Source organism: Alligator mississippiensis, chromosome 2 (genome assembly GCF_030867095.1).
Source record: "Alligator mississippiensis isolate rAllMis1 chromosome 2, rAllMis1, whole genome shotgun sequence".
Lineage (NCBI taxonomy): Eukaryota > Metazoa > Chordata > Crocodylia > Alligatoridae > Alligator > Alligator mississippiensis.
The window spans coordinates 261690254-261717121 of NC_081825.1; the positions used below are offsets into that span (position 1 = coordinate 261690254).

General features: G+C 46.9%; 1 protein-coding gene across 6 annotated transcripts in view; it reads left to right on the top strand.

The window, feature by feature from the left end:
* Positions 1 to 26868, top strand: part of TTLL5 (tubulin tyrosine ligase like 5) — a 178291-nt gene that overhangs the window by 124190 nt on the left and 27233 nt on the right. For 5 of the 6 annotated variants that reach the window (XM_019499231.2, XM_019499232.2, XM_019499233.2 and 2 more), the window contains exon 30: positions 10273 to 10474. The exons of the other annotated variant lie outside the window; for it this stretch is intronic. In XM_019499231.2, coding sequence (XP_019354776.1) covers positions 10273 to 10474 — 202 coding nt within the window. The remainder of the gene's footprint in view (positions 1 to 10272; positions 10475 to 26868) is intronic. 6 annotated transcript variants of the gene reach the window in all.

Consider the following 26868-nt stretch of genomic DNA (forward strand, 5'->3'; position numbering starts at 1 on the left):
TGGGTGCAAAATGTGACTTGCACTCAGTTCAGTGCGTCCATGGCAGGTGCTTGCATAAGGACACCTAGCCCTTACCAGATGTCTGGTGTATACAAACCTCCTAGGCTTCTTGTTCTTTGTGCTGGGCAAAAGATGCTTGATCTTTTTCACACATGAGGAGCACAGGCTTTGTCTCGTCTAGGAAGAGTGGTTGAGTTTAAGTGGGGGTCTAGCTAGCAGGTTAGCCAAGCCCAACTTTACAAAATCATCCAGTTCCCAGTTTGATGGAGTGACTTGCCTCCCATACAGTGTTCAGCTGCTCTGCCTGACCTTCATATTTATTTGCTGTCTTGACATTGGCATGAGAGGGGTCCGTGCAACCAGCTGCACATCAGATGTGAATAGGTTCTCTTCCTGAAAACTCATAAAAGAGGGGGAGGGTAGCGGGCTCCCATTTCATCCATAAGTGTTTCCATCATACGTGTGCCCTGCTATTGGTGTTCCAGCAGGTTAGGTCTGTGCATGCAGATGTGGGAGCATATGCAGGCAATGGGAGGCCAGGGCCAAATTCCCCTCAGAATGCCTCAGCCCTCTGCTTGCACTAATTGAGGGGAAAAGGAGTGTGTTCTGTGTGAGCTCCTTAATCTGGATCACATGGAAGAGACATGCTCAGCTGCCTTTGCTGCTTCTCAAACGACTAGATGAGCTGCAGTGGGATGGAGGTATTGAACTTTCCAGCCAGCTGGCCACTCGCTTTCCTCTTGATTTAGTTTCTGTACAAGTGAATTTTCAAAGCTGCCCTGTGTTAGGAGAAAAAAAACCCCAACGTTGTTTACCTGCCAAGTATTCCCCAGATCAGAGAGGCTGGCAGCATGATGTGCTCGGCAGAAAGCCAAAGATGCTACTAGGGCCCAACAAAAACTGGCTCTGCTGAAAACTAAATATTTAATTTAATTTAATAAGACTGGCAGGTTTAGTGCTCCTGAATGTAAGAGGTGGATAATGCCAGCTAAATCCAGGAATAGTTTAGGTAGATTCTCTTCAGGCTTCCCCTGCATAGTTGTGCCAATGTCCTTCATCCTGATCAATCCTGCTGCTCCATCATACAGCCCTCTTGCATGTATCCTGTTCCTCACCAGCTGCCTTCCTTCCAGGCTACCTGGTTGTGGTCCTCGAGGCTAGTTTTGTCAGTGTTTCTTACTTGCAACAGTATGGTGTAAGCATTGAAAAATGCCGAATCCTGGGTACTCAGTGGCAGAGAGAAGCAGGAATGGTGTAGACAGGAGATTGGGAAGCAAATACAATCTGAGTTTGGAATGGGATGTGTGCACCAAAAAGAACAATGTGCTTTAGAGCAGTAGTTACAGAACTGGGTCAGAGATCAAGGAGGGGATAATCCCACACTTGCATGGCTTCCATGCATTTACTTCTAGAATGTTGCATTTAGTTATGGACATCTCATTACCAAAACATTGACAAAATGGAGCAATAAATGATTAGGGGTCTGGAGGAGCTGAGTGACAGGGGAAAATTAAGGGAGTTAACAGTGTCTAGTGTGGCAGAGCTCTGACTAAGGGTTCATAAATAAGTGAAGGGCCAGGCCCAGAACAGGGCGAGAGATAATGATGGGTGAAGTGATGAAACTGAAAAATGGTAAATTTAGCTTAAAATCTCATGAAAAATTTCCTGACAGCAAGATGGAGTAGCCTGTGGAGATCTCTCTCAAAGGGAGTCATACATGATCCATCACTGGAGATGCTGAACACTAACTAGATTGCTTGAGCACTGGACAATGTCCTAATCCTGCATTGGGAAGAGATAAGCTAGGTATCCTCCCTAGTTCCTGTGACTAAGGCTAGAAATAAACCTTGCCAAATGAAGCAGATCAGCTGTGTAGGGATGTGTCTTGGCACAGCTGATCTGTTTCGCTGGGTGAAGCACTCATAATTTTCCTTGCTATTGATGTTGTGGGACAATGGGCCATATGTTTTCTGCTTCCAGAGGTGCACCCCTGGTAATCTGGGGTTTGTCTCTGGAATGGGAAAAGTCAGGGATCCCTGCTTCCAGGGACATGCCCCTGGCAATATCTGAGGTACGTCTCTAGAAGGAGGGAAGAGCTTTCCCTATTTCCAGAGATGTACTCCTGGAAATCTCTGGGGCATCTCTGGAAACAGGGAAAGCTGGGCTAGTGATCCTGAGGCTTGAGGGGCCTGATACTGTGGGAATTCCTGGGGCATGCAGGATTGAGCTTCTCATACCCAGGGAGTGCCTGCCTGGGATGGTTGGAAAGTGAGGATGGCTCAAGGCTTCCTGCATTCTCCTGCCATAAGGAAAATAATTCACTGCAATGAAGTGGCACAAATTATTACTACCTTTTATTGCAACCGCAAATTTAGGCATTTGTGGCATGACAAAGGTCGTGGACGTCTATTTGCTTTTGCTTTTTGCCACCATAAACATTTTTATGACAACACAAAGGCAATGTCTGTTTCCACCCTGAAAAAACATACTGAAACATCATCATGGTTTCCAGCAGAAAGGGGCAAACTGTGAGAAATAGGTGAACTGGGCCAAGGCCTGATACCTGGTGCTGGTGCGCAGAACCACTCTTTTTGTCTTGCTCCTTTCAGCACTCCTGTCAACTCTTGTCTGAGTTTGTCCTTTATGCTGCCCTTGTACTTTTCCTGCTCTCTCTTGGATCTAAGTGAATGGTTGCTTCCTTTAACTGTTAATGTAGCTCTAGCTGTTGAGAAGAACAGGTAGATAATTGGAGAGTCAGAGAGTTTGGAGACTTTGGACTGTTTCAAGTTGCCTTCAGCTGTGCCTTCTCAGTAAGAAGGGAGGCGCTGATTGATGCAGGGGGACAGGAAGCCTCTTACATCTCTGCAACACTTTCAAACACCACTGGAGATTTTGTTGTAGTGAACTGAATTTGAACTCAGGCTGCAGTTCCACGGGTTAGTCTTGCCAAGCCAACCTGGACAGTCTGTTCATTAACTTTAAAAACTTTTTCTTTGGCTTTGCTGTGCAGTTTTTTAAGGCAGATTGCATCCCAATTTTATGTGGGGCAGTTACAGCCTTCCTGTTGCTGTCTGCATGTCCCTGCTCCATTGAGGCTCTGGACAGCTCCCAATGCCACAGAGAATTCCCAAAGTGTTGATAGTAACTCATTCAGGAATGGTCTCCATGGCTTTTGGGGAGTTTTCTTCAGCTGAGTGCTAGGGGCTCATGTATTACGCAGGCTGTGTTAAAGTGCAGACTCTTGTTGGCCAAGCTGAATCAAAGTCACTGTTTCTCACAGGCATCGCCGGGTTTCTCAGACATCCCCCATAACCATGGAGCCTAGGAAGGAGCCATCTACAAAGGCTCACTACTTTGCTTAAGAGAAAAAAAAAGAAAGAGAAGGAAAAAAGGGCTTGTTAGAGGCTAGGCCTGTCCTACCCAGTGCTAGGCCCACAGTGTCCTAAGTTGTGTTCCACCATGTTTATAATCATACCATGGCCAGCCTGAGTCCAGAGCCTGTTAGAGATGGAAGAGGTGCAGACTGTGCCAAAAAAAATGTTTTGTGTTTTTCGAGCACTGCAGCACAACTCAGCAGGATTCTGGGGGCTGCCTCACCAGGCAGAGCCATTCTTTACAATACTAACTGCGTTGTACCAGCTGGTGCCCACCATAGCTTTGCTCAGAAGTCTTCTTGGCCTTGTCCTACCTTCCGATGTTCCAAGGGCAAAGAGCCATTGCCCAAGGGATTCTTGCATTCCATGGCAAGGTGGGAGCATTGGACTCCTTTTTTGCTTCTTGGCACATTGGCCCTTATTCTTAATTCCAGCCATTACGGGAAAGGATGTGAAATACTTTCATTGTCAATTTGCTTCCTTGTTTAAAGGAATAATTCTTTGTGGTCCGCTAAGCCTGCAGCTGTGCCACCTCGTGCTGTGATCCTATCAGATATCACAAGCTAAGCAGTGTTAGATGTAGGCAGTTTTGAAAATATTACTTTGAGTCCAATTTTCAAAAGTAACTTGAGCATGCATTGGAGCCTTTCTTTTATCAAATTTCTGTATGATGTGAGCACTTCTGAAAGGCAGTATGTCTGTACTTACATTGGTGATTCTCACGGAAATATGGGAGATAATATTAGCACCTGGCACTTTTCTCATGGAGTCACTGTCCATCATACTGCTGCACATCCTTGTGCAACTGGAAGAGAGGTTCAAATGAAATCTAAAACAGAGGTCTGATCACTTGGGATGCTTAAAAATCCCTTGTTGCTTTAGATGAGTTGCAAGTCTTAGCTTTGGTTTTACAGACAAATTCCAGTTCCAACTGCATTCCACTCCCTGACATTCTTTCTGCATTTTCAGTTTGATAAAGTTTCTTTTCTGTTTTCTTGCCGTGTCGTGTCCCATCCTAGAAATGACTGCATTGTATCAGCAGGTGAAAGATCCTGCTTTTTCACTCAAGCTTGTGAAATGCTGTGGGGCACTTTGGAAAGGAAGTGGCTAGAGAGATGCAAACTGTGGTTGTTTGCCAACGTTATTCTTTCAGTAGCACAAACTCCAAAGGAGAGGGATCTGGTCAATACAAGATTCAAAGTGTGTGATCTTCAGCAAGCTTATGTTCTCTCCAAGTTTCTTCTTACTCCTCATTTCTATAGAAGGCTGTGTTTTCAGTCCCCTCCAGGTGGGCAGAGATAATCAACTCAGCTTCTAGTTGGGTACAAGAATCCAGCTGGGCTTTCTCTCTTCTCTTCTCTTCCTTCCCAGTCAATGAACAGAATCACCTCTAAAATCAGGCCAGGGCAGAAATCTAGCCAGCTGACTTCAGGAAGGTTCCTTGGGTCTCTTTCAGCAAAACAGTGCATCACCAAAGAGATCCAGATAGAGACACAGAGTGACTAGGAATTTTGAAGCAGAGACGTAAGGATTGGTGCAAGGTATATGAGTACTGTTGGGCTGAGTTTGAGCCACAATACTATGAAGTTCTGTTTGGAGTTGTTCTCAGATGCAAGGATGTTTATGTACCCTCTGTGGTGCAGGAAATAGGCAGCAAAGAAAGGTCTCAAGACCTCAGTGAGGAGGAAGGGGAGTTTATGGCCCAGGATCCATGAAAAATTCAGTTCAAAGAAAGGAATACAGTTGGTCTCTTGCCAAAAATACCATGTAGCCTCTAGAGCTGCTGGAAGGACAGAAGTTCTTGCTTGAGAAGGATGGACCATACCACCAAGGCTGAGATTTCTGATACGTAGAAAGCCTCAGTGCTAGCCAGGTCTCCACTAAGCAACCTATAAATAATCCTGAGTGATCTGGGAGAAGATTGTTCACAACTAGTCTGGGTAATGCATTGAAATCTAATCTCTTCTGGTGTGCGTGTGTGTGTGCATGCACAAGTGAGTGTCCAGGCAGCCAACAGTTGTTAGTGTATAAGTGACAATCTTAAGCTGAAACAAAGGAGTGCTCAGCAGTCTGGAGTTCAGTAGAGAGAGAAAGTGAAGTGCAGATAGTTTAAGTAACAGCTCTCTAGAAGAGAGGAAGGGCAGCTGTTAATTCCTTGTGCTGAGCCTGCTGCAGGGCACTTAAGATGGGAAAAACGCCCCCATATGTAGCCTAAAGGTGACCTTTGCTTCAACAAAACAGCATGCAGGCAGTTTGAGAAAAGGAAACGTCAATATTAAGCTGCCCTGAGAGCATGGCAAAGAGGTAAAGGTGCCTTGGGGCATAGAGTATTTGATTGGCAGCAGCACCTTGATTCTCAAACCTCCTGATAGCTAATTTTATAAAATACCACGTATAGTGATGCAGAGCTGAAAGCCAGGTATCCTTCTCTGCATATGGTCCAAAGCCCTGTACTATGAACTGCGTACCCTTTGCTACCAAGTGGACCACACTTACACCTACACAAATTGTTAAGCACAATGGAGCTGTATTTAGTTTCAGCTTCAGCTGAAAAAAAAAAAAAGCAAATGAAAAAATATTGTAAAGGGTCTTCTAAACTATGAAGCATACTCGTGCAGAAGAGTACTTATTTGATATGGGCACTATCACTGAAAATGGACACTCCAATGATTTCCCTCAATCTACCACAGCCACTGACCATCAACACTAAAGCTAAAGAGCCTGATCTGGCTGTAAACTAGGAAGTGTCACTCTTACAGTAACACGGCAATATCCATGAAATATATCCTCAGGTCTCCTCTACGTGGGGTGAATATTGGTTTTTGACACTTTCCTGCGGTGGATTGTTAGTGAAAGCTTCAAGGATTTAAAGGGAAATTTGACTGTTGACTTTCATAATCCAGCACAAAATCTGCTTGTTCCTCCTTTGCCATGACCAAAGGATGAAAAATTGGTGATGTGAAAAAAAGTGACTCGCCTCAGGCAAAAAGCAGGCAGAATGTTAGTTGGCTTTAAATTGAGGGACAGAAGCTCAAGGTCCTTTGCTGGCATTGAAGGGTGGCTCCTTCACTAATGCTAGCTGTATTTGTGATTGTTTTTCAGTCTTTGTATCTACTGAGGCCAGTGTCTTGTTTCTGCAAGTGATGGTCCCCCAAAGGTGTCCCCAGTTGTGCTGTAGTTTTGGTGCAATCTCCTATGTGTTTCTCAGTTGTTAGCATGACCCCAGCTTTGTTTGGAGCACAGCTGCTGCAGCTGTTTCACATGTGCGTAGAGAATGAGGTCAGGATCTGTGTCCTGGGAGGGTTAGATGTTAATCTAGGGACATGGGGAAAGGACCAGATGGCAGCAACTTGATAAAAACAATATTAGGAGCAGGTCTGACTGAGGGATCCATATGGGTATCATTCCTGGTGAGGGAGCAGATGGACATCATATGCCTTGTGATGCACAAAGCACAAGGTGCCTAAAAAATGGCAGTAAAAAGAAATGTAAGGAGCAGTGCTGAGAGGCTTATAGTACTTCCCCAGCTCTGTTTGCAGCATGTGCATGATGAACAAAGTTTAGCTTCAGAGCAGGACCCAGCAATACTGGGGAGCCAAGGGCTTTACTGTATGCTCATGTAGGGAAAGATGCATTCCCCCCTAGACCATGGGCGGGCAAAATGTAGTCCATGGGCCGGATCTGGCCCACCAGGCACTTTCATCCGGTCCATGGGCACTCACCAACGAATTGTACCCTGCTGAGCCATTTTGCCCATGAGAGTGGGAGTGAGGCACCCATGTATCCACCCCTCCCAACATACCCTATTGCACCTTGCTCCCACTTATGTATGGAAGGGCCTGGCCTGGCCAGCATGCAGCTGCCAGGGGACCTGCTCGGCTTCCCTGGCACCCAGCCCGCTCTGCCCAGCAGGTAGAGAAGTGGTGGGGGCAGGAAGCAGGGTCTGTGGCTGGTGGCAGTGTGGAGTGCAGAGCTTCAGTGGGCAGGGTACGGGTATGAGGGAGGGTGGGGATTGAGGGGACTCTCCCCCATGGTGTGCAGCACCGACAGGCAGGGGCACTTGTGCCTGGCGCAGGTGCTGGCAGTGCATGGCTTTGGCCAGCACTGCATGTGAGGAGCGCAGCCTGCCCAGCCTGCCTCTTATCAGGGCTCTGTGCTATGCGCCTGGGGCAGCAGAGGGAAACTGTGCGCTAGAACTGATTGCCTTCTCCACCCCCTGCTGCACAGGTCTCAGGACTCTGCTGGAAATAGAGGGGAGCCCTGGCCCCTGCTTCCCCATGGAGTCCCGGGACCTGTGCAGCAGGGAGCGGCAAAGGCAGCCAGCTCCAGCACATGGAGCTTTGCACTGATGCCATGCAAGTGCGGGGGCTACAGGATGCACTTCTCGCCACCATTCACAGCACTGGCCGGAGCCATGTGCCACTGAGCAAGGAGTGCCTTCGCCTGCTGGTGCTGCTGGCAGTTGGGGCAGTGCACCATGGGTGGGAGTCCCCCAGTATACCCTATTGCCCTCCCCCCCACATGCAGCCACACCCCCTCACAACCCTCCCTCCACACACACACACACTACAAGAGTAAGGCTTTGTTTTTTAGTTTTTATGCAGTCATCTCTATATATAGTACACAAACACAAAACATGATAAATATTTTTGTAATAAAATTAAAATATACTATAGTAGGTGTTTAGTGTAAGATTTGGTTTTTTTCCGGTTCCCTCCCCTCCCAAAAGGCACATTTCCGGGGGGCCAAAGGGAGGGACTTCTGGTGGCAAAGGTCAGGAGTTAGAGGGTGGGACTTTTGGTTTCAAGATGGTGACCAGGGGGCAGGGCCACTCATGCAGCCCTCCACAGCTCACCAAAACTGATTAAGTGGCCCTCCAGCTGAAATAGTTGCCCTCCCCTGTCCTAGATACTAGGCACCTCAGAGTTTGGTCCTCACTCATTGTGTTAGTTAGAGGTAGAGGAGGAGATCTGGGGACCTGGGGAGATCTAACAGAGTGAACAGAAGAAGGAAAATCTGAGGGGGGGGGGGAGGAGAAGAAAGATGAACAGAAAGGTGCAGTGACTTGTTGAAAGCCAGTGGCAGACCCAGATCTAAGCTTCTGGTCTCCTGAGTGAGGCCTGTGACCTATCCACCACACCCTGCTGCCTCAAACACTTTGAGAAGGGAAAGAGAAGAAAGCTCCAATCAGTTGGGGACAAAAGTCATTTGCAAAGATTCTAGTCAAAGTTTCCTTTGAAGAGGTGACCTGCAGACAGCAGCGCAAAGGGACGAGGAGGGGGAAGTCAGTTTGTCATTGGCCCACATAAAATGGATTTGTTTGGGAGCTCCTTACAGAGGGTTTCCCATAGTTAGCAGTAGGGAGAAGCTAGCAATCAGATTCCTTTGCTGGGCTGTCTTGCTCCATTGCCACTGAGCAGGTGTGTGAAGATAGACCCCTTTAATGTGTATAGAGTCCCTGCTCCTAGCCCTTTCTGGGAAGCATACAGATCATCTTCAAGATGGTCTGGGTTGGCTCGGAGGCTAGGTTTTCAGAGACTGCCTTAGGAAGAGTCTGGGGAATTAGGAGCTTTTGTAAGGATGCAAGGAAGTGGGGAGACTGGGGTGCTCACTGTCCTAAAACACGGCCTGTTCCCTGGGCTTACAGCATAAAGCAGCAGCAATAAATGGGTCCCTTCCAGCCCAAATGTCTATGAAATCTATGAAATACCATCTGAATCCCAATTAGTTTCAGTGTGCGCAGGAAATTCAAGGGAAGTCTGAGAGTCCCAAGAGAGTATCTAGATGTGGGGCATGGTGGGAGGAAAGAATGGTAGAGCTCAGTAAGAACATGAGAAGCTTAAGTAGCAAACCCCTTAAGGGTTTTTGGCCAGAGTGCCGGGATTGAGCCAACCATGTAGTGTCAATGCCTGTGAGCAGATGGAATATGGGTTGCTGGTCTATCCTTGGATCTCTGGGACACCTGGTGGCCTTGTCATTCTACTGTCTGCCCTCTACAAAGCCCATGGGCCTGCCTTTGCAAAGTGCTGTAGCTGTTTTCTGAATCAGGTTCACACACTTCAAAGCAAACATGTGAGCTCCTGTTAGCGCTTTCACATTGTGGGCCACAGCTGAGCTTCCTCTTTCCAAGCCTAAGCTGTAAAAATTCCTGCTTCTGCAAAAGACCTTTGCTTGTTTAACAAACTTTCTCCTTTGCAACCCTGAGACAGGGCTTATGTTACTAAAGATGATGAAAAACTAACCTAACCTCTGAAGCCCTTCAGGCTTTTGAGTCATAACTGTATGGAGCTACTACATGTCCAAATGCTCCCTAACCCTCCCAGTCTTGTATGAGCTGTCTCCTTGCCCTTCCTGCAGGTGCGGGTCTCATTCCATCTGTCCTCCCACCCCTTCCAGCATTTGCCTATTTGGAATGAGAGTGGTTAAGACTTCCCCTAATGTTTTGGCAAAACCTTTACAATCCTAAACGTGCCCTCTAGCTCCTTAGTTACAGGATTTCATTAGCTCAGCTCTGTGGGGGCTGTAAGGTTGGCTGTTCCTCCTCAGTGGTAGATAGCCATGGTTGTGTCCTGTTCTTGAACTTCCTCTTTTCTTTTTTCTTTGTCATTTTCTCCTCTGGCTTGATGGCAAGGTAATATAGTGCCACTCCAAAGTTCAAGAAACAATTGGTGCCTGTGCAGGAGGTTTCTTACGAAGCCCACAGTTGGCTCTCGACATCTGCTGCATATTTGCTGCTTGCCTATACTACCCAGTTGTTGCAGAGTCATACGCCTTGCAAGTTACTAGGGACTTCTTGGGCAGCTGCAATGCCTTGTGAGCAGGGTCTCTCCCAGTCTTACATGCAGGGTCTCAAAGCTGGAAGGCATGTGAAGATGTGTAATGCCTCTTCTTTTCTCAGGGTTCCAGAGAGTGATGATGGCTTTTCCTGGGAAGGGGAATTGGAGAACAGTGTCTACAACAAGGTGACAGGGAACCAACTGGCATATCCCAAGTATCAGCCAACTGCCGGCAGCTATCAGCTTAATTTTGCTGTGCAGCAACTCCAGCAACAGAAGATTCAATCCCGACAGCTCCTGGAGCAGAGTCGAGCCCGACACCAGGTAACTGAGAAAAGCCTGACCAAGAAGTATCGGTGCTGAGTTCTACACCTATAGGACCCACTCAGGGCAGATTTCCAGCAAGGATGCTGCTTGAGGGACAGTGGGAGCTGCAGATCTGTGGACTTGCACTTAGTTCAGATTATTTGGCCTGAACTGGGGGGAGATCTTGATATTTTGCTGTGCAGTCTGGTAGGATTAGACTCAAACAAAATCAAAAGCTTAGTACGCAGGTCTCCAGCACCTTTCTCATTTATCAGAGGTACAGGTTAGTATAGCACGGTCCCTAAAAATAGTTTGTGGCCCAATTACCCTCATTGTTTCCTGAGAGAGAGACTGAAGGGGGCAGCAGCTCCCAGCTCTGCTCCCTGCACAAGTTCTCTTGAGGCTCTGGCTCTTCTGTCTGCTTTACTTCCCTAAACTTCCCCCACCACCAAACCACTTGCTGCCCCTCTGAGCAGGAGCAGAAGGCCTTTCTTTCATCTCTGTCCAAGGGGCTCTGGGCAGGCAGCAGTGACTGCTGATGAGCTCAGGGGAGCGCTGTGAGCCATGCCGTGCCTGTGAGGAGGCTGGGGCTGGCCATGGAGCCTGGCTGAGCCCTCTTCTAATTGCTGACATGGAGCTGATGTTATTCTTGGCCTGGGGCAGAGCCGTTACTCAGGAGTTTCTGTTAAAGTGATTCTTTGTTAAACCTCTACTCACTCCCCCCACCGCTCTCTCCCTCTTCTCTCTCCGAGCTGAGCAGTTCAGAGCTGCAGTATTGCGGCCATTGGTGTGCACAAGCTCAGGCAGATCTGAAGTTGCCATTAATGAGAGAGGCAATTTGTTTAGCATGGCCTTTCTTATAGTGGAACCACGTCTTCAAAGAGAGAGTGTTTCTTGGACGCCACCTCTCCCACTTGCCTTTGCCTGCAACCAGACAGACCTCTCCTGTCAGTCACAGTTTTTACTGAGCCCCTTCTGTGCTACCTGCTTCCCATAACCTCTCCAGGCTTCTCATTGCCTGTTCCATTCCAGCCTCCCTGTCCTATACCCTGTCACCTGCCTCTGTCTCCTACTCCCCCACCACCCTGCCTCTCCCTCCCATTAGCCACCACTCTGGGCCCTGTCCTGCTCTACTGGTCACTGTCACAGTCCTCTCCTACTCACTGTTGCCCAGGCTGCCATCTCGCCTTCAGTTCCCATCTTAATCACTCTCCTGTTCATTGCCATCTATTCCCCTCCAGCCAACATGTGCTACTGTGGCTCCCATCTCACTTTCTCTTACCATTCACCATCACCACCACTCTCCTTCTGCTCATCTACCAGACCTGATCCCGTAGGTCTTGCTTGTTATCCAGTAGACCTCCTGCCCCTACTCCTGCTCACCATTCCCCAGCCTCTCCCCCTCCATACACACATATTTCTTTTCACTCACTGTTTTTCATGCCACACCCAGGTCTGCTCACCTCTCTCCTGCTCCCTATCACCTGGGCCCTGTCCCTCCTAAGCCTAGGATGTTTTACTGTTCTATGATATTGATGGCTCATGAGGTAAAATCACATCCAAACAGTATTTTAGCTACTTTTAATTGATACCATAGCTGGAGGTAAAGGGAGAAGTATGGTGACCTGCCCCTTCTGCCTAATGCAGTTTGGAAAATCTTCACCTTTTAATGTTTTTCCTTTCATCTCCCTCTCTGTTTTCCCTCTTTCACTTCCTCCTTGTTTTTTTTCTCCACCCCTTTCTCCTGCTATACATCAGCAGCCAAAAAAATCATTTTCAGACATTTTCCCCAATCCCTCTTCTTAGGGCGAGTGTTAATTCATATCTTGGAAAGACAGTATGCCACAAAAACCAGTATACCCTTGCAGACAGGATACTTCGGGTTGGGAAAGGCCAGTGTTTATTTAGCAGCAGTGGATCGTCAGCAACCTTCCCCACTTTGCTGTGGGCTCTCCACATACTGCACATTTGTACCTCTGGATAGACTGGCTTGAAATAGCCAATGACTTGTTCTCATCCCAAAACTTGTTGCACAAAGCCAAAAACCCCCCTACATCCTTCTAGAAATTGCTCCAGCATTTTAGAGCATTGTGTGTGATGTGGACATGGGGAAGAGCAGCCTGCCAAGAGAATCTGGTAGCTCTGTGCACCGTTAGTGAAGCATGGCCATGGGGAATAGTAGGAAGGAGAACAGGAGTTTCACGTCAGGATTCAGCGATGCACAGCGCACACACTGAGTTCCACAGTGTAACTTTCATCTGGGTTCTCTGCTCAGAGCCTCCACCAGGGATTGGAATCTCTCTTAGTTGATTTTTTCTGCTCTCCAGACTGGCTAGTACTAGTTCCCCAACTCACCTGATTCTGTGATTCAGTAGCTAGGGGTGCTGCTCTGGAACTCAAGAACCATCTCTTTCTTCCTGGATCTACCTTGTAGCTGGATGACTTTAGGCAAATTGGTTTACTTCTCTGTTCTTTAGTTCCTTTGTCTGATACTTGACCTACTTGCATGAACTGCTTTGAAATCTATGGATGAGAAGTAAAATAGCAGAGGTGAGAATCTGATTGTGTTAGCGGCAGGGGGAGGTGCAAAACCCAAGTGGGAAAGGCCTGTACTTCTAAAGGGGCATCATGTTCTCTGTTCTCTAAGCCTTCCATGAAGTGTATCCCCAGGCCATGTAGAAGACATTTTCATCTGATACTCCAATTCCAGTCATGGCTTGAGTATTGCCTTGATTAGGCAGGCCAGTCAGTTCCCAAGAACCTATGAGCTTGTGTCATGGTTTTTGTGGGCAGCTCTCTGAGATGCAATGCCCTTGAAAATGCTGCACCAGTGAGCATTTTGTTTCCTTTTCTGTGACTTATGATTTGGAAGTGTCTTTGTCCACTGGCAGCTCTTCTGCATTGCCTTTAACCCAATATGCTAGGTGTGAGCTATATGCATGGGGGGAATAGGTGACATGTTTCAAATTATACATATGTATAACACATGTATAAAAAGAAGTGGTACCTGTGTGCCAAATAGGGAATGTGTTTAGGTACGATGGTTGATTGATTATTCGCATAGTAGCACCAACTAAGTACTGGATGCTTTCCAGTTATTTGAGTATGATGGGCCCTCCTCCAAGGAGCTCACAACCTAAGGACAAAGAGGTACTCAAGCATGAGGGGACGGGAAATAGTGATAGACAATTAACATGTGATTCATTTGCAAGTCAATGTGGTTAGCTATAGACGGAATGGCCGAAATGGGTCTTTGTATTTGGAAAGGTTGTATCATTTGCAGCTGAATCCAAAGAGGTTGTATTGGACATAGGAGGCTGCATGGAAATATGCAGAGGTGATGTGTGAGAGTCTGATCAACACGTAGCCAAGGTAGGAGAATTGTTAAAGTAGAAGGGGAAGAGGCAACACAAAGCTTGACAAGGGAGGAGAAGAGAGAGAGGGACCTGTAACAGGTCTTTGATCTCTTACAGGGAAGAAAAGACAAGGCCTTTAAGAAGAAACCAGTGGGTTGAAGGCCATGCACCTCAAGTGGTGCTCAACCTTCTGCCCCACAGGCTGGATGAGTGGCACAGGGCTGGTCTGCAGGCTGGATCTGATGGGTGGGGTCAGGCGACATGCTGGATCTAATGGGCAGGGTTGGTGCATGGGTATGTTCCAATATGCCAGCTCAGTCTCATGTGCTGGATATGGCTGCGGAGCAACCCCCTCATGCTGACATTATCTGGTGTGGGGCCATGTCATCTCACCATGGCAGTTACCATTACTCCCCTGCCACCATATTTCCAGATACATGGAGAGTCTCATGGGCTGGATGACATGGTCCCACAGGCCTGAATTTGAGCAGCATTGGTATAAAGGAAGAACCTTAGCAGCAAGGGGGGCAGAAAGGCTGTATGTGGGGAGAAGCCAGGAGCAGAAAGAGAAGAGACCAGACAGAATAACTAGAGGAAGGCCTGACAGGTCACAAAGAAAGCCAACTTGGTGCCGAGTCTGTTCAGAAGTTTCAAAAGGAAGAGACTGGCTTGGGGAAGAACCTGGAGGATGTACAGGGGGGAGAAAATCCAGGAGGACCAGCAAAGCCATAAGCCCTATCAACTAAGTGCCTTTCTCTTCAGTTATGTGTACCCTGAGTAAAATCAAGATGTGGCAGGCAAGAGAGGGAGGGACATTTGAAGAGAAGGGCCTGCACAGGTGTAGGAGGGAACAGAGGCAGCAGCGTACCTGGCACCAAGGGAAGCTGTTACACGGCTGAATTATAGAGAACTTTGAAGATAATGACAAGAATTTGTTACTGGGGATTCAGAGAACAAGATCAACAGACACAAAAGACAAATTTAGCAGCAGTGTTTTGTATGGCTGAAGGGGAAACTGTGTGTGATACGATCTAACCTGATGGCTGATATTGCTACTGTACTTGGCAAGGCAGATAATAGATCAACAGTGTTTACTTTCTAACTGTTCCATTAGGAGGCTCCTCCTTTCCCTTGTGAGTTTGTCCTGTCTGTTTAGCCCAGCATCTACTAGGTTTAGAGCTTTATGCCCAAACACTTCATATGGAAAGTGGTAAATAAACTAAATTAAAGCAAAAATTGCTCCATCTTAGTGGAACGGCATCCATCAATCTACCCTGCATCAGAAGGGTAAGGCACAAATCATATTAATGGGCAGCAGGGTAGTCCATGGTCATGGTTTCACTCGGTGGTTCGTAGACAGATTTTTGCTATAAATACTGAGGTAAATTCCCCAGTAGCTGCTAAATAATTTCTCTTCCTTCTCATGCCCATCAAAGAGTGGCACGTCCCCAGGTTAGTTGTCACTAAGCTAAGATTCCCTTTTCTCCATTAATCATTTATATTGCTCTTTACTGACAAACTGGAGGCCATTCAGGATCTCACCCAGATTATGGGACATTCAGATTTGAATGCACTAGAATTCTTCCCTCCTTGCTCTAGCGCACAAGGCCCCTTTCAATGCAGGCATTTTTGCTGCCATGTCACATTGGACTTCTGTTTGATTTGCTGCTTTCCTTTCCCTGCCATCTCTTTCATCCATTTCTGCCTCCAAGCTTTCTCCTTCAGATCTTTATTCTCCAAGTGTTAGCTGCAATTTTCCAAGTTCAGTCAAAATGTTATTTGCTACCCATGAGTCAGATCCTCAGTTTATGTAAAACAGAATAATGGCACTGAAGTCAATGAATTTGTGTTGATTTATACCAGCTGAGGCTTTAGCTCTTGGTTTCTGATCTCATTATTATTAGCATTTTGGTAGCACCCACAATGTGCTGTACACTTCCCAAGTACAATATGACCCAGACCCTGCCCCAAAGAGCCCACATTTTAGAAACCAACCCATACACAGAGATGGGAGGAAGGAGAAAGCATCTGGGCAGTTTATCATATACCAGAATACAGCCCCTTATCTGAAGAGTGTACAAGCTCAGAACCACTTGAATATAATCTGTGAATTTCATTTATGTGCTCTCCCTTTTCTAAATTATTAATGAAATCATTTACTTGACTCTGCTCATAGCTCAGTGCAATTATCAGTGCGTTTTGTCCCCTTTGTGTCCAGGCATTCAACCTATTTTTAGTTCACATGACTGTCATCTTCAAGCTTATTTGACTCAACTTTATGAATAAGTTTCTATAGGAATCTGTATCAGATGCTTTTTAAACATTGAAAAACCTTCCAAATCTTTACACACTCATTTTATAATTCTATCCAGAAAGACAACTGTTTGTCTGACAAGGTCTAATCTTTATAAACCCGTATTACTGCTTGTGCCTCACGTCCTTGGAGTTAGTGGTATTTTTTGCTTGCAGCGTTTGTTCCATGATTGTACTAGGGATGAGTGTTAGATACAGTGATGGTAAGTGCCAGGAACATTCTTCTTTTTGTTTTTGAAAATCAGTAGTATATCTGCTTTTCTTCAAACTCCTTGGACCTTCTCACTTTTAATAGTGAGCAGTCCTAGAAACTGGATTTCATAGACATTAGCACTGAAAGGGACATTGCAAGATCATCGGGTCCAGCCCCCTGCCCAAGGTGCAGGAAGTCAGCTGGGGTCAGGTCACCCCAGCAAGATAAGCATCCAAGTGTTTCTTAAAGGTATTCAGAGTAGGTGCTTGCACCACTTCTGGGGGGAGTCTATTCCAGACTCTGGTGACTTGGACGGTAAAGAAGTTTTTTCTTATGTCCAGTCTGAAATGGTCTTCCAGCAGTTTGTGACCATTAGATCTTGACTTCCCTTGGCGTGCCCTGGTGAACAGATGTTCTCCCAGTTCCTGATGCACACCCCTTATATACTTATAGGCTGCCACCAAGTCACCCCCAAGCCTTTACTTCTCCAGGCAGAAGAGTACCATGCCTCTCAGGCTCTCCTCATAAGGCCTGTTCTCTGGATCTCTAATCACATGCATGGCTCTTCTCTGGACTCTCCCAAGCTTCTCCTCATCCTTTCTAAAGTGTGGAGCCCAGAATTGGATGCAGTACTCCAGCTGTGGCCTCATCAAGGCTGAGTAAAGTGAGAGGAAGACATACTGGGTATTGCTTGAGATGCATTGGTAAATGCAAGCCAGAGTCCAATGCTGCCTTTGTTTGTTTTTTCTGACTTCCCTTGCTTGCAACTTGCTACCACTGTTGAAGGTGTATTGTCAGGAAATTGAAACACATTGACATTTTCTAATTAGAAATAATTTTTCTTCAAGTAACTGTTCACAGGCATGTTCCTAACTAATGGGTATGCCTCAAACTCTGAGCCTTTGGCTGTCACGGTCTACCAGGCCAGCTGGCCTAGTGGGTAGAGCCAGGTGTGGAGCTGGAGGTTGTAGGGGTAAGGGTCAGATGCTACAAGTCAGGAGCCAAAATGCCAAGCCAGGATCAGGAACTAGAAATCAGAAAACCAGTTACTAAGTCCAAAGGTAAATACATAGGGCAAAATCTAAAAATAAGTCAAACCAGGGTCAGGAGCCAGGAAACAGATCTGCAGGGAAAATCCAGAGACCAAAATCCAGCAGCAAGTTGAAAGCAGGGTCAGGAACCAGGGAAGTCAGAAATGTTCCTGGGACAGGAACTGCTGAGACACTGAAGACAGTGTTGTGCAGCAAGGATCAGGTGCTGGTGGAGTTCCTTAAATGCAGCTCCAGAACCTGTCGGAGGAATGGGGCCTGGGAGCCAGCTGGCCTTTATTAGTAGCAGCTGGGTCAGTGCATTTAACAAGGACTTCAGGGCAGGAGCTTTACAGATACTTCTTTCTTAGTATTTCTCATAGAGCAAGATTGGCTCTTCCTCCCCTACTGATTCTGCACGGAGGGCATACAAGGTTATGCACGCTTTTTGTTCCTCAGGTTCTCTCAGTTGCCTGGTATGAGAGTTTAGTAACCAACATCTGTGACCTGCATTTCTGCTCAGCAATTGTATTTGATCTCATACTACTTTGTTTTCATTTGATTTATAATTTTTATTTTATTTACCTTTTTCAGTTTCTTTTCCTTGCTTTTCTTTTCTCTTCACCTTTTGTGGGAGATGAAGACCAGCTAGGCTGACAGCTTGCTGTTCATCCCACCCTCAATTTTTTTGTCAGCGCCAGAAGGCAGCCAGCATCTTGGATTGTCAACTGCAGTTTCAGTCCCTTATTGTCATCTTTTGTTGCTTTTTTTTTTTCTTCCTTTGTTCTCTCAGACTGACTGTAGACTTTGTTTAGTTGGGTCTTAAAAACCTGTAAGGATGGAGATTCTTCGACCTCTCTGGGTAACCTGTTCAGTGCTTTACTACTCTCCTAGTGAGAGTTTTCCCTAATATCCAATCTAAACTTCCCTTGCAGCAACTTCAGACCATTGTTTCCCGTTCTGTTATCTGCCACCACTGACAAGTCTAGCTGAGGGCTGGACAAAATGGCAGATCCAGCCGGCATCTGGACTCCATTTTCCAGCAGCTCCTGCCTGGGTCTGTGGCCAGTTTCCATGGAGACCCTGTGGCCAGGATTGGGAACTTGCAGCGGTAAGTGTAGTCCTGGGCTGGGACAAAGCCACAATCAGCTGCCTGCACACCCCTGCCCAAGGCGTCAGGTAGCAGATCACAGTTCTGTTCTGGCTCCAAACCACGCTGTCACTGCTACAAGATCCCAGCCCCGGAGCAGCTTCCTGCTCAGCCATGCACACTGCTAGTGCTGGTGGGGCCAGTCTCCATGGAAACCTTGGCCCCACAGCTGCTGGGGTCTCAATAGAAACTGTCTGCAGCAATGCAGGAAGCGGCTGCTGGGAAATGGAGTCTACTTTGTGCCCAATCTGGCCCATGGGCCAGACTTTGCCCACCTCTGGTCTAGCTCCATCCTCTTTGGAACCATCCTTCAGGTAGTTGAAGCCTGTTACTGAATCTACCGTCAGTCTTCTCTTCTCTAAATGCAATAAGCCCAGTTCCCGCAGACTGTTCTCATAAGTTTGATGCCACAGCCCCCTAACCATTTTTGTTGCCCTCAGCTGGACTGTCTCCAATTTTGTCCACATCCTTTTGGTAGTGGGGGGTCCAAAACCAGACACAGTACTCCAGATGTAGCTTCACCAGTGCTGAATAGAGGGGAATAATCACTTCTTTCAACCTCTTGCCAATGCTCCTACTAATGCAGCCCAGTGTTCCATTAGCCTCTTTTGCAGCGAGAGCACACTGTTGACTCATCTTTGGCTTATTGTCCACTGTAACCCCCAGGTCCTTTTTTGCAGAGCTGCTTAGCCAGTCAGTCCCCAGCATCTATTGGTGCATGGGATTTGTTCCATCCTAAGTGCAGGACTTCGCAGTTGTCCTTATTGAACATCATCAGATTTCTTTTGGTCCAATCCTCCAATTTCTTGAGGTCTCTGTGACTCCAGCATCTGGCTGGAGCAGGACATAAGCTCCCCTCACCCTGGGGGCAGCAGGGACACTGGCAGCAGCAGGTTGGGGAGGGGGAAATAGGAAGGAAAGGAAGGGGAAAAGGGTATGTGTCAGCATAGAGGGGAAAACCAGGGGGAATTCTTGCCTTTTTCAAGACTTAAAAAAGAGTTCTAGGCTGCTGTTCCTGAGGTGATCAGAAAAGGAGAGGCAGCCATACCACTGCCTCTGGATCCAGCCCTAATAAGGGTGTGCATCTTGGCAGTGGTCTCTGGAGTTCCCTGGGCACTGTATAGACATTCCAGATTCCCCCCTGTAAAATGGTTGTTAAAATCCTAACCCATCTTCTAGGAAGGTGGTCAAAATTAATTAGCCAAGGTTTTACAGTTCAGCTTATTTCCTAACTAAGCAGGGTTAGGATGTTCTAGGGCTTCTTTATATCAGAGCTTACCCCAGGCTCCTGCCCTCTCTAAAGCGGGGCTTGTGGATCCTGAATGCTGAGGGCTCTCCTCCATTTATCTATTATCTCTTCCAAACCATTTCTCTGTGTGGTTGGGCTCCAGCCTCCCCTGCTGTCCTTTTGTTTGCACAGTAACTTCTCCTCCTTTCCTGCCCTGCCCCTGTTGGGTTCACAGCAGGGTCATATGCTTTGTAGCTGAATCCAGAAGCTATGGTCAATGTCAGCCCCCAGTCTCTCCATCCTTGGCTGGAAAGTAGCCAAGATCTCAGCACAGCAAGGAGACAAAGGCTTTTCAGAAGTTTGTTGTCCCCAAGAAAAACAGACCTGACCTTTCCTTAGGCAGGTCTCAGTCCAGTCTCTGATCAGACTGAGCTGCAGGCATCAGTATTTGCCCTTCCGGTATGGTGACTGACCTCCTCGCCTGAATATATTAGGGGAAGAATCAGGGACTGTAGAGTAAGAGGTCTGCAAATTCCAGGAGTTTTAGGATTATGACAACAAGGAAAAAGTCCTTTAAAACAGCCCTGTGCATGACATTACATGAGGCATGGTAGAAAGGAGTGAGCAACAAGAGGAGGGCACAGTGATTGATGAGTCCCCATTGCTACCCTGATAATGTGATGTGCCTTCAGCTGCAATGGACTACACCAGAAGTGGAGCTTTTACTGTGTTCACCCAGGCTTTTCCAGTTACCTCTGGGGGTTATTCTTTCTCTGAGTGATGGGATCAAGGAGGAGCTTCAGGAAAGGGAGAGGTTAAGGGAGACTGGAAAGCTCAGGGGATCTTAGTGAACTGTTGTAGGGGAAGAGGCCTGTTTTGGTTCTTGCATTCCCCTTTTTCCCCAGAGTTCTGCCTGTCAGAAATTGCTTCCCACACATAAATGCCCTGCCATTAGCCAGAGAATTGCGGGGGAAAGGGGCTTTTCCTGTCTTTTATGCTGGCATTTAGCCAGCCTGCAGACTGTGGCTTACTCTGGAGCCCACTCTGTGGCTTTTATGTTCTTCCCCAGAGAAAGAAACTCAGAACAAATGCAACAAAAAGCCCACTTATGCCCAGGTCATACCAGATGACTGGCTGGCGCTTACCCATTCACCTCATCTTTCACAACCACCTCCTCACCACTAAGCGGGACCAGTGTGTTGAGGCCACTCTGTGGCCATATCTGGTGCACAGAGTTGGAGCAGTGTGCCAGATCGCACATGTGGATCAACCTCGCTTATGGAGTCTGGCCCACAGACTGGCCCCATGCCACTCATTTGGCCTACAGGACTGGAGGGTTTTGAGTATCACTGTCCTAAGAAGTTGGGTACTGCTTTGAATCTCAGCTGCTCTCAGTGCAGAGAATGATTCACATCCATTGCCATTTTTAGCCTTTGTGTTCACACTTGTGCTTTGCCCCTTCTCCCAGACTTTTAGCATCCTCTCCCTTCATGAATAGGAACTCTCTCCTCTCCTAACATACTTTCAAAGCTAATCACAAGGTGAAATCTTCTTTCTTGCCCCTTTAGGTTCTTTTTTACTGGTGAAAGTACTTAAAAGCCTCTTATTATCATAAAGACTAAAGAGGAGTTAAGGGAACCGGTGTTGTAGCATCTTCTTTTTGAACATCTCCAGCGATAGCAAGTCCACCCACAGGCTATTTCATTTCCTCACTATTCTAACAGTGAAGTTTTCCCTGATATCCAGTCTAAACTTACTTTTCTGCAGTTTCAAGCTACTGGTCTATGCCCTCCTCTGTGCCACAAGAGAGAAAGGTGCTTTCCCTCTTCCCTTTTATGACAGTCCTTCAGGTATTTGAAGACTGCTGTCTTGTCCCCTCCTAAGTGCCTTTTCCACAAGTTGAACATGCCTAGCTACTTCAGCCTCTCCTCATATGACTTGCCTTCCATGCCCTTTATGATTTTTGTTGCCTGCCTCTAGACCCTATCTAACTTCTCCAAATTCTTTTCCAAGCGTTGAGCCCAGAACTGCACACTATACTCCAGATGAGGCCTAACAAGTGATGAGTAGAGTAGACCCCCTGTGTAGTGTACCTAATGATGCATTAGATGCAAGATTCCCAAGTCCTTTTCCATAGTGCTGCTATCCAGAAGGGCCTGCCTCCCATTTTACATCTGTGTTTTCTATTATTCCTCCCAAGCTGTAGCACCTTGTATTGGTCTGCATTGAACTTCATCTGTCAGCTCTAGCCCAACTTTCCAGTTTGTCGAGATCCTTCTGAATTGCACTCCTGCCTTTAATTTCCACATGAGATGTTTTTACTGCTTCAGGATGGCACAGGAGCCTGAGATGTATGACCTTTGCCCATCAATTAAAACCAGGACAAGGAAGGAAGAAGAGATCAAGCAGTGCATGTTCATTCTGGGCAAGTCCTTTTGGTTGTCTCCAAACCCCAGCACTGTTACAATGTCCCAGCACTGACTTCTCAAGATGCCCTGAGGCACTCCCACACTGAAGGTAACCCTGATTCTACCTCAGTCTCTCTGACAGTCATCATGGAAACAATCATACACAGCACTGTGATCCCCATATCCACCCAGTTGGAGTTGGCCTTTATATCTTCCCTGGCCCATGGAGTTTTAACACCCTCTTCCATAGGCAGAATTGCTCCAGTGTGTTCCAGTTGCTTAGAGTCACATCCCTCCTTCTTCCTTCAGGCGCACATGAGTATCTCCTTTCTTCCACTTAATGGGGTAGTCCTGTTACCTGGGCTATTCATTCCCTTGAGAGGAGGCAAGAAAGTTGCCTACCTCCTCAGGCACTGGTGCTTTCTCTGTCCCTTCAGCAAAGGAACTTGGAGGCTTCCCAGATCCCATCAGATACATGGCACAAGGTCTCAACCTCTCTCCATGGGAAACTGTTAAAACACCCATGCATTCATTGATGGACTTTTTATCCTAACTATATCCTTTAGCTCTTCCAGTTAACAAGGCTATTTTGCAGACAGCTGACATAATTTGGCACTAGCTGCCTTCCTTTCAGTCTGGACTGATGAGCCACAGGCATGATCAGAGATGACTGTGTTACTGAGACCACCACTCTTCACTCCCCAAATCTACCCTCGCTGTCTCTTTTCAGAGACCATTCTCATAACAGCCTTCTTCAGCAGGTGTTGTCACTCTTACCTCTGGTGTGGTTCAGTGTGCCCCAGATATGCATGCTTTCTTATTCCAAAAAGAAAAGGAGGATCGAGACTGATTCTGAACTTAAGAAATATGAATGGGTAGATCTGTAAGTTCAAGTTTGAGATGGTTACACTTGCAGACATTATTCCCTTTCTGCAACAAAGGGACTAGCTAGGCATCTCTTGATCTACCAGGCACTTATTTTCACATTGTCATCCATCCTTCTTATGGGTGGCACCTACATTTTCTTACTGCCCAGGCTTCCCAGATCCCAGATCAATATGGGGTTCTTCACCTTAGCCTTTCTTCTGTCCTGGGAATCTTTATGAAAGTTCTTGTGGTAGTAGCTGTGGATCTCAGGAAGCTGGGGATTGTAGTCTTTTCTAACCTGGACAGCTAGCTGATCAAATTCCCTACAACAATTTGTATCTGCCAATGTCTGAATAACCACAGAGCTTTTTTATTTACTGGGTGTCAGGGTAAACTACCAAAAAGGAATCCTAATGCCAATTCAGTCTCTGAACCTTATAGGAGATACCTTGGACACAACAGCAGTCTAGGCACTTCTGCCATAGGAGCGCTTCTCCTATGATGCAGTCTCTATGAGGAGACTGATCCTTCAGCTGGAAGAGCACATAAAGGCCTTAATAAAATCATACATCTCCCTCCTCAGCCACATTGCAGCTTATACCTTTGTGGTGCCACATACCTGGCTACACTTCAAAGGGTTGCAGGCCTAGCTACAGTTAATCCTCCAAAGAAGCTATTGCTTAGGGATAAAAATGACAGTTCCTGCCAAAGTCCTACACCATTGACCCTTTCAGCCTTGGTCACCCATGACCTCTGGTGAGAGATGCCTCCCAAAGTAGTTAGAGTACATATCAGCTATCTGCATGTCCAGAGGCTTGCTCCAAGGCAGATCTCAATAAGGGTACCCTTTCAGATACCTTGGTGGACAGGGCCCCCTTTCCCCTAAGCCCCCGTCATTGCATGAGTCATCACAAAGGTGCAGCAAGACTAGGTCCAAGTCACTTGATAGCATCAATCTGGCCTAGACTGCCCCGGTTTTGGGACCTCCTGCACCTGTCAGTGTAGGATTGCATTCCTTGCCTCTGCTTCCCAACCTGTACTCTCAGGACAACAGTAGAATACCCCATCCTGATCTCCATTCACTCTGTCTGACTTTCTGGATGCTAGATGGTTCTAACACCTACAGAGCTTCTGTTGCACTCCTATTAGGAATGTCCAAGTGCATATAGTAGGAAAACTTCCATGACGTAAACCTACCTGGCAAAGTGGTCTATGTTACCTTACATTTGCCATTGTTAGGAGTTTTCCCCATTGCTGTCATTGTTCTTGAATATTCTACTTGTTGAAACGAAGGATTGTTGAACTGTCCATCAATTAAGGCAAATCTGTCCAACTGGTGGCCTGTGGGCTGCATCTGGCCCATAAGGGGTTAACATGTAGCCTGCAGACTCTTGCTTGCTTGCCACTCCCCCTGTTGCTTCTGCTGCTGTGGGTTCTTTGGGGTAGGGGAGCAGAGCAGGAAAGGATCTCATGAGCTTGCTGCCCATGCAGTGTGGGGGAGGGAGGGGGAGTCCTTGCCCTGGCCACCTAGCAGGAGTCCCAAGGAAACCATGTGGTGTGCAACCCTCGTGGCATGGGGCCCAAAAGTTGAACAGCCCTGAATTTAAGATTCACTTGGTGACAATCTCTCCCCATCAGTCCCTAGTCAAGGGCTAGGTAGTTTTCTCCCACCCTGTCCCACTGAAGTTTCCAAAAGAGCTGGCAAAGGCCTTCCCATGCGTCCAAGACCAGTTCTTGAATCTGTTCTTTATGGCACTAATGTGCCCTATTGTTTGAGTCAATGGCAACCTGCTCATTTCAACTTCTGTTTATGAGGATGACTTTCCTGGTAGGAATCACTTCTGACTGAATTAGTGAGATAAAAACCCCAATGGTGGGTCCAGTGTACACGACCTTCTGTCCAGCCATGGTTGTCCCCCATACCCAGCCCAAATTCCTGCTGAAGGTTGATTGAGCTGCACCTTGGCCAGCAGTCTTTTGCCTAAATTCAGGATCTTGAGACCACCTTTGACACATTGGATATATGAAGAGAGCTTGGATCTGTTGTCTTTTTGGAACCTTTAGAAGGTCCCATGCCTGTTTGTGGCCATAGCTGAGAGATCCATAGCTGGCAGAGAGAATCAAACACTGGCATGCATCTACTGATACATCTCAAGCAAGACTAAGGATGTCATCCTCCTGCTCTATTTGGCCTTGGTGAGACCACAGCTGGAGTACTGTGTCCAGTTCTGGGAATTGCACTTCAGGACTGATGTGGAGAAGTTCAAGAGAGTCCAAAAGGAGGGCCATGCACATGATTAGAAGTCTAGAGAGCAGGTCATACAAGGAGAGGCTGAAAGACTTGGGACTGTTCAGCCTAGAGAAGAGAAGAGTTGGAAGGGACTTGGTGGCAGCCTAAAAGTATATTAGGAATGTACATCAGGGCCTGGGGGAGCATCTGTTCACCAAGGCACCCCAGGGGAAGACCAGAAATAATGAGCACAAACTGATTGAAGATCGCTTCAAATTGGACATAAGGAGAAACTTTACAAGTCGAGTGCTGAGGGTCTGAAACAGACTTCCCCAGAGGTGGTAGTTACCCAGCTTGGTGATCTTCAAAAAACGTCTAGACTCCCATGTTGCTGGGGTCATCTGATCCCAGCAGTCTTTCCTGCCCAAGTGCAAGGGGACTAGACCCGATTAATCTTGTGAGGTCCCTTCCAACCCTTAACATGTATGAATCTGTGAATCTACAGGATTAGCTGTTTCTTCCCAGACACTGTCCAGCTGGATTTTCATTTATCTTAACTGGCAAAAGTAGACCAGTCTGATGTGATTCTAGCAGGGCTTAGGCTACCTCTGCTCCTTCCTTCTGAGGGGGTCTCCAGGCCAGACCTTTGCAAAGCAGCATTTTGGAGGTTGGTCTTTGTTGTAACTCAGGGGTATTCAACCTTTTGGGGTCAGTGTACCCCCGGCAGCTGGACATGGAGCAGTTTACCTCCAGTGGCACTCCGTCCCCGCCTTCCCATGTGTAACCCCTAGGGCCTTCTCAAGTACCCCTGGGGGTACGCACACCCCCAGTTAACATCCTCTGTTGTAACTAATCTTTATGCATGGGCTGAGGTGGTGTGGTTGCTAAGACACATGGTTGACAGCCCAGAGGTTACAAGTTCAAGGCCATATCAGAAACATCTAAAAGGGGACGGTGCAGCCCTGTTGGATTCCAACCAATCTGCGAATTCTGCTAAATACCTTGTCACAAGGACACGAGAAAGGAAGGAAGCACTGTGCAGTTGTGGAAGCCTCCTGAAATGACACTGTCTTTGATAGATCAGGAGATTTCAAATCCCATTTCCAGGTGTTGTGGATATTATTTTAGATTCATCTGTGCATGCATGTGTGCATGAGTGTGAATAACTACTCAAAAGAAGAAGAGGAAGTTACTTGATAAGTGGAGTACTTTGTGATGCATTGTCCACACACATATTTGTTGTTTCCTTCCTTCTCCTCCTCTTCGGAGTCTGCCTGTGAAACTGTAGTTAAGAGGAACTGAGAAGCTGGGGCATGTGCTTAGCCCTTTATCCTCTTTTTTTTTTGGGGGGGGGGGGGAAGGAAGAGTAGGGTAAGGATCAGACTAGTTTGTATGATACTACTAAATAAAAAAAAAGTCTCTAGTCAAAAGGCTCAGGGGCTGAGCGTAAACACATGTGAGAATGTGTGCATGGACAACACATCTTAAGAGAACAGCTGTAACTTCCCTTTCCAAGCTGTAGAATTCTTCTGTAAAAACTGTTTTTACTTTAAACTCCAGACTCCAAGCAGTCACCCAGCAGTTTTCCACTTATCTCTTGGGTTGCTTCTAGATCTCTGTAATTGTGGGAGTATTAGTG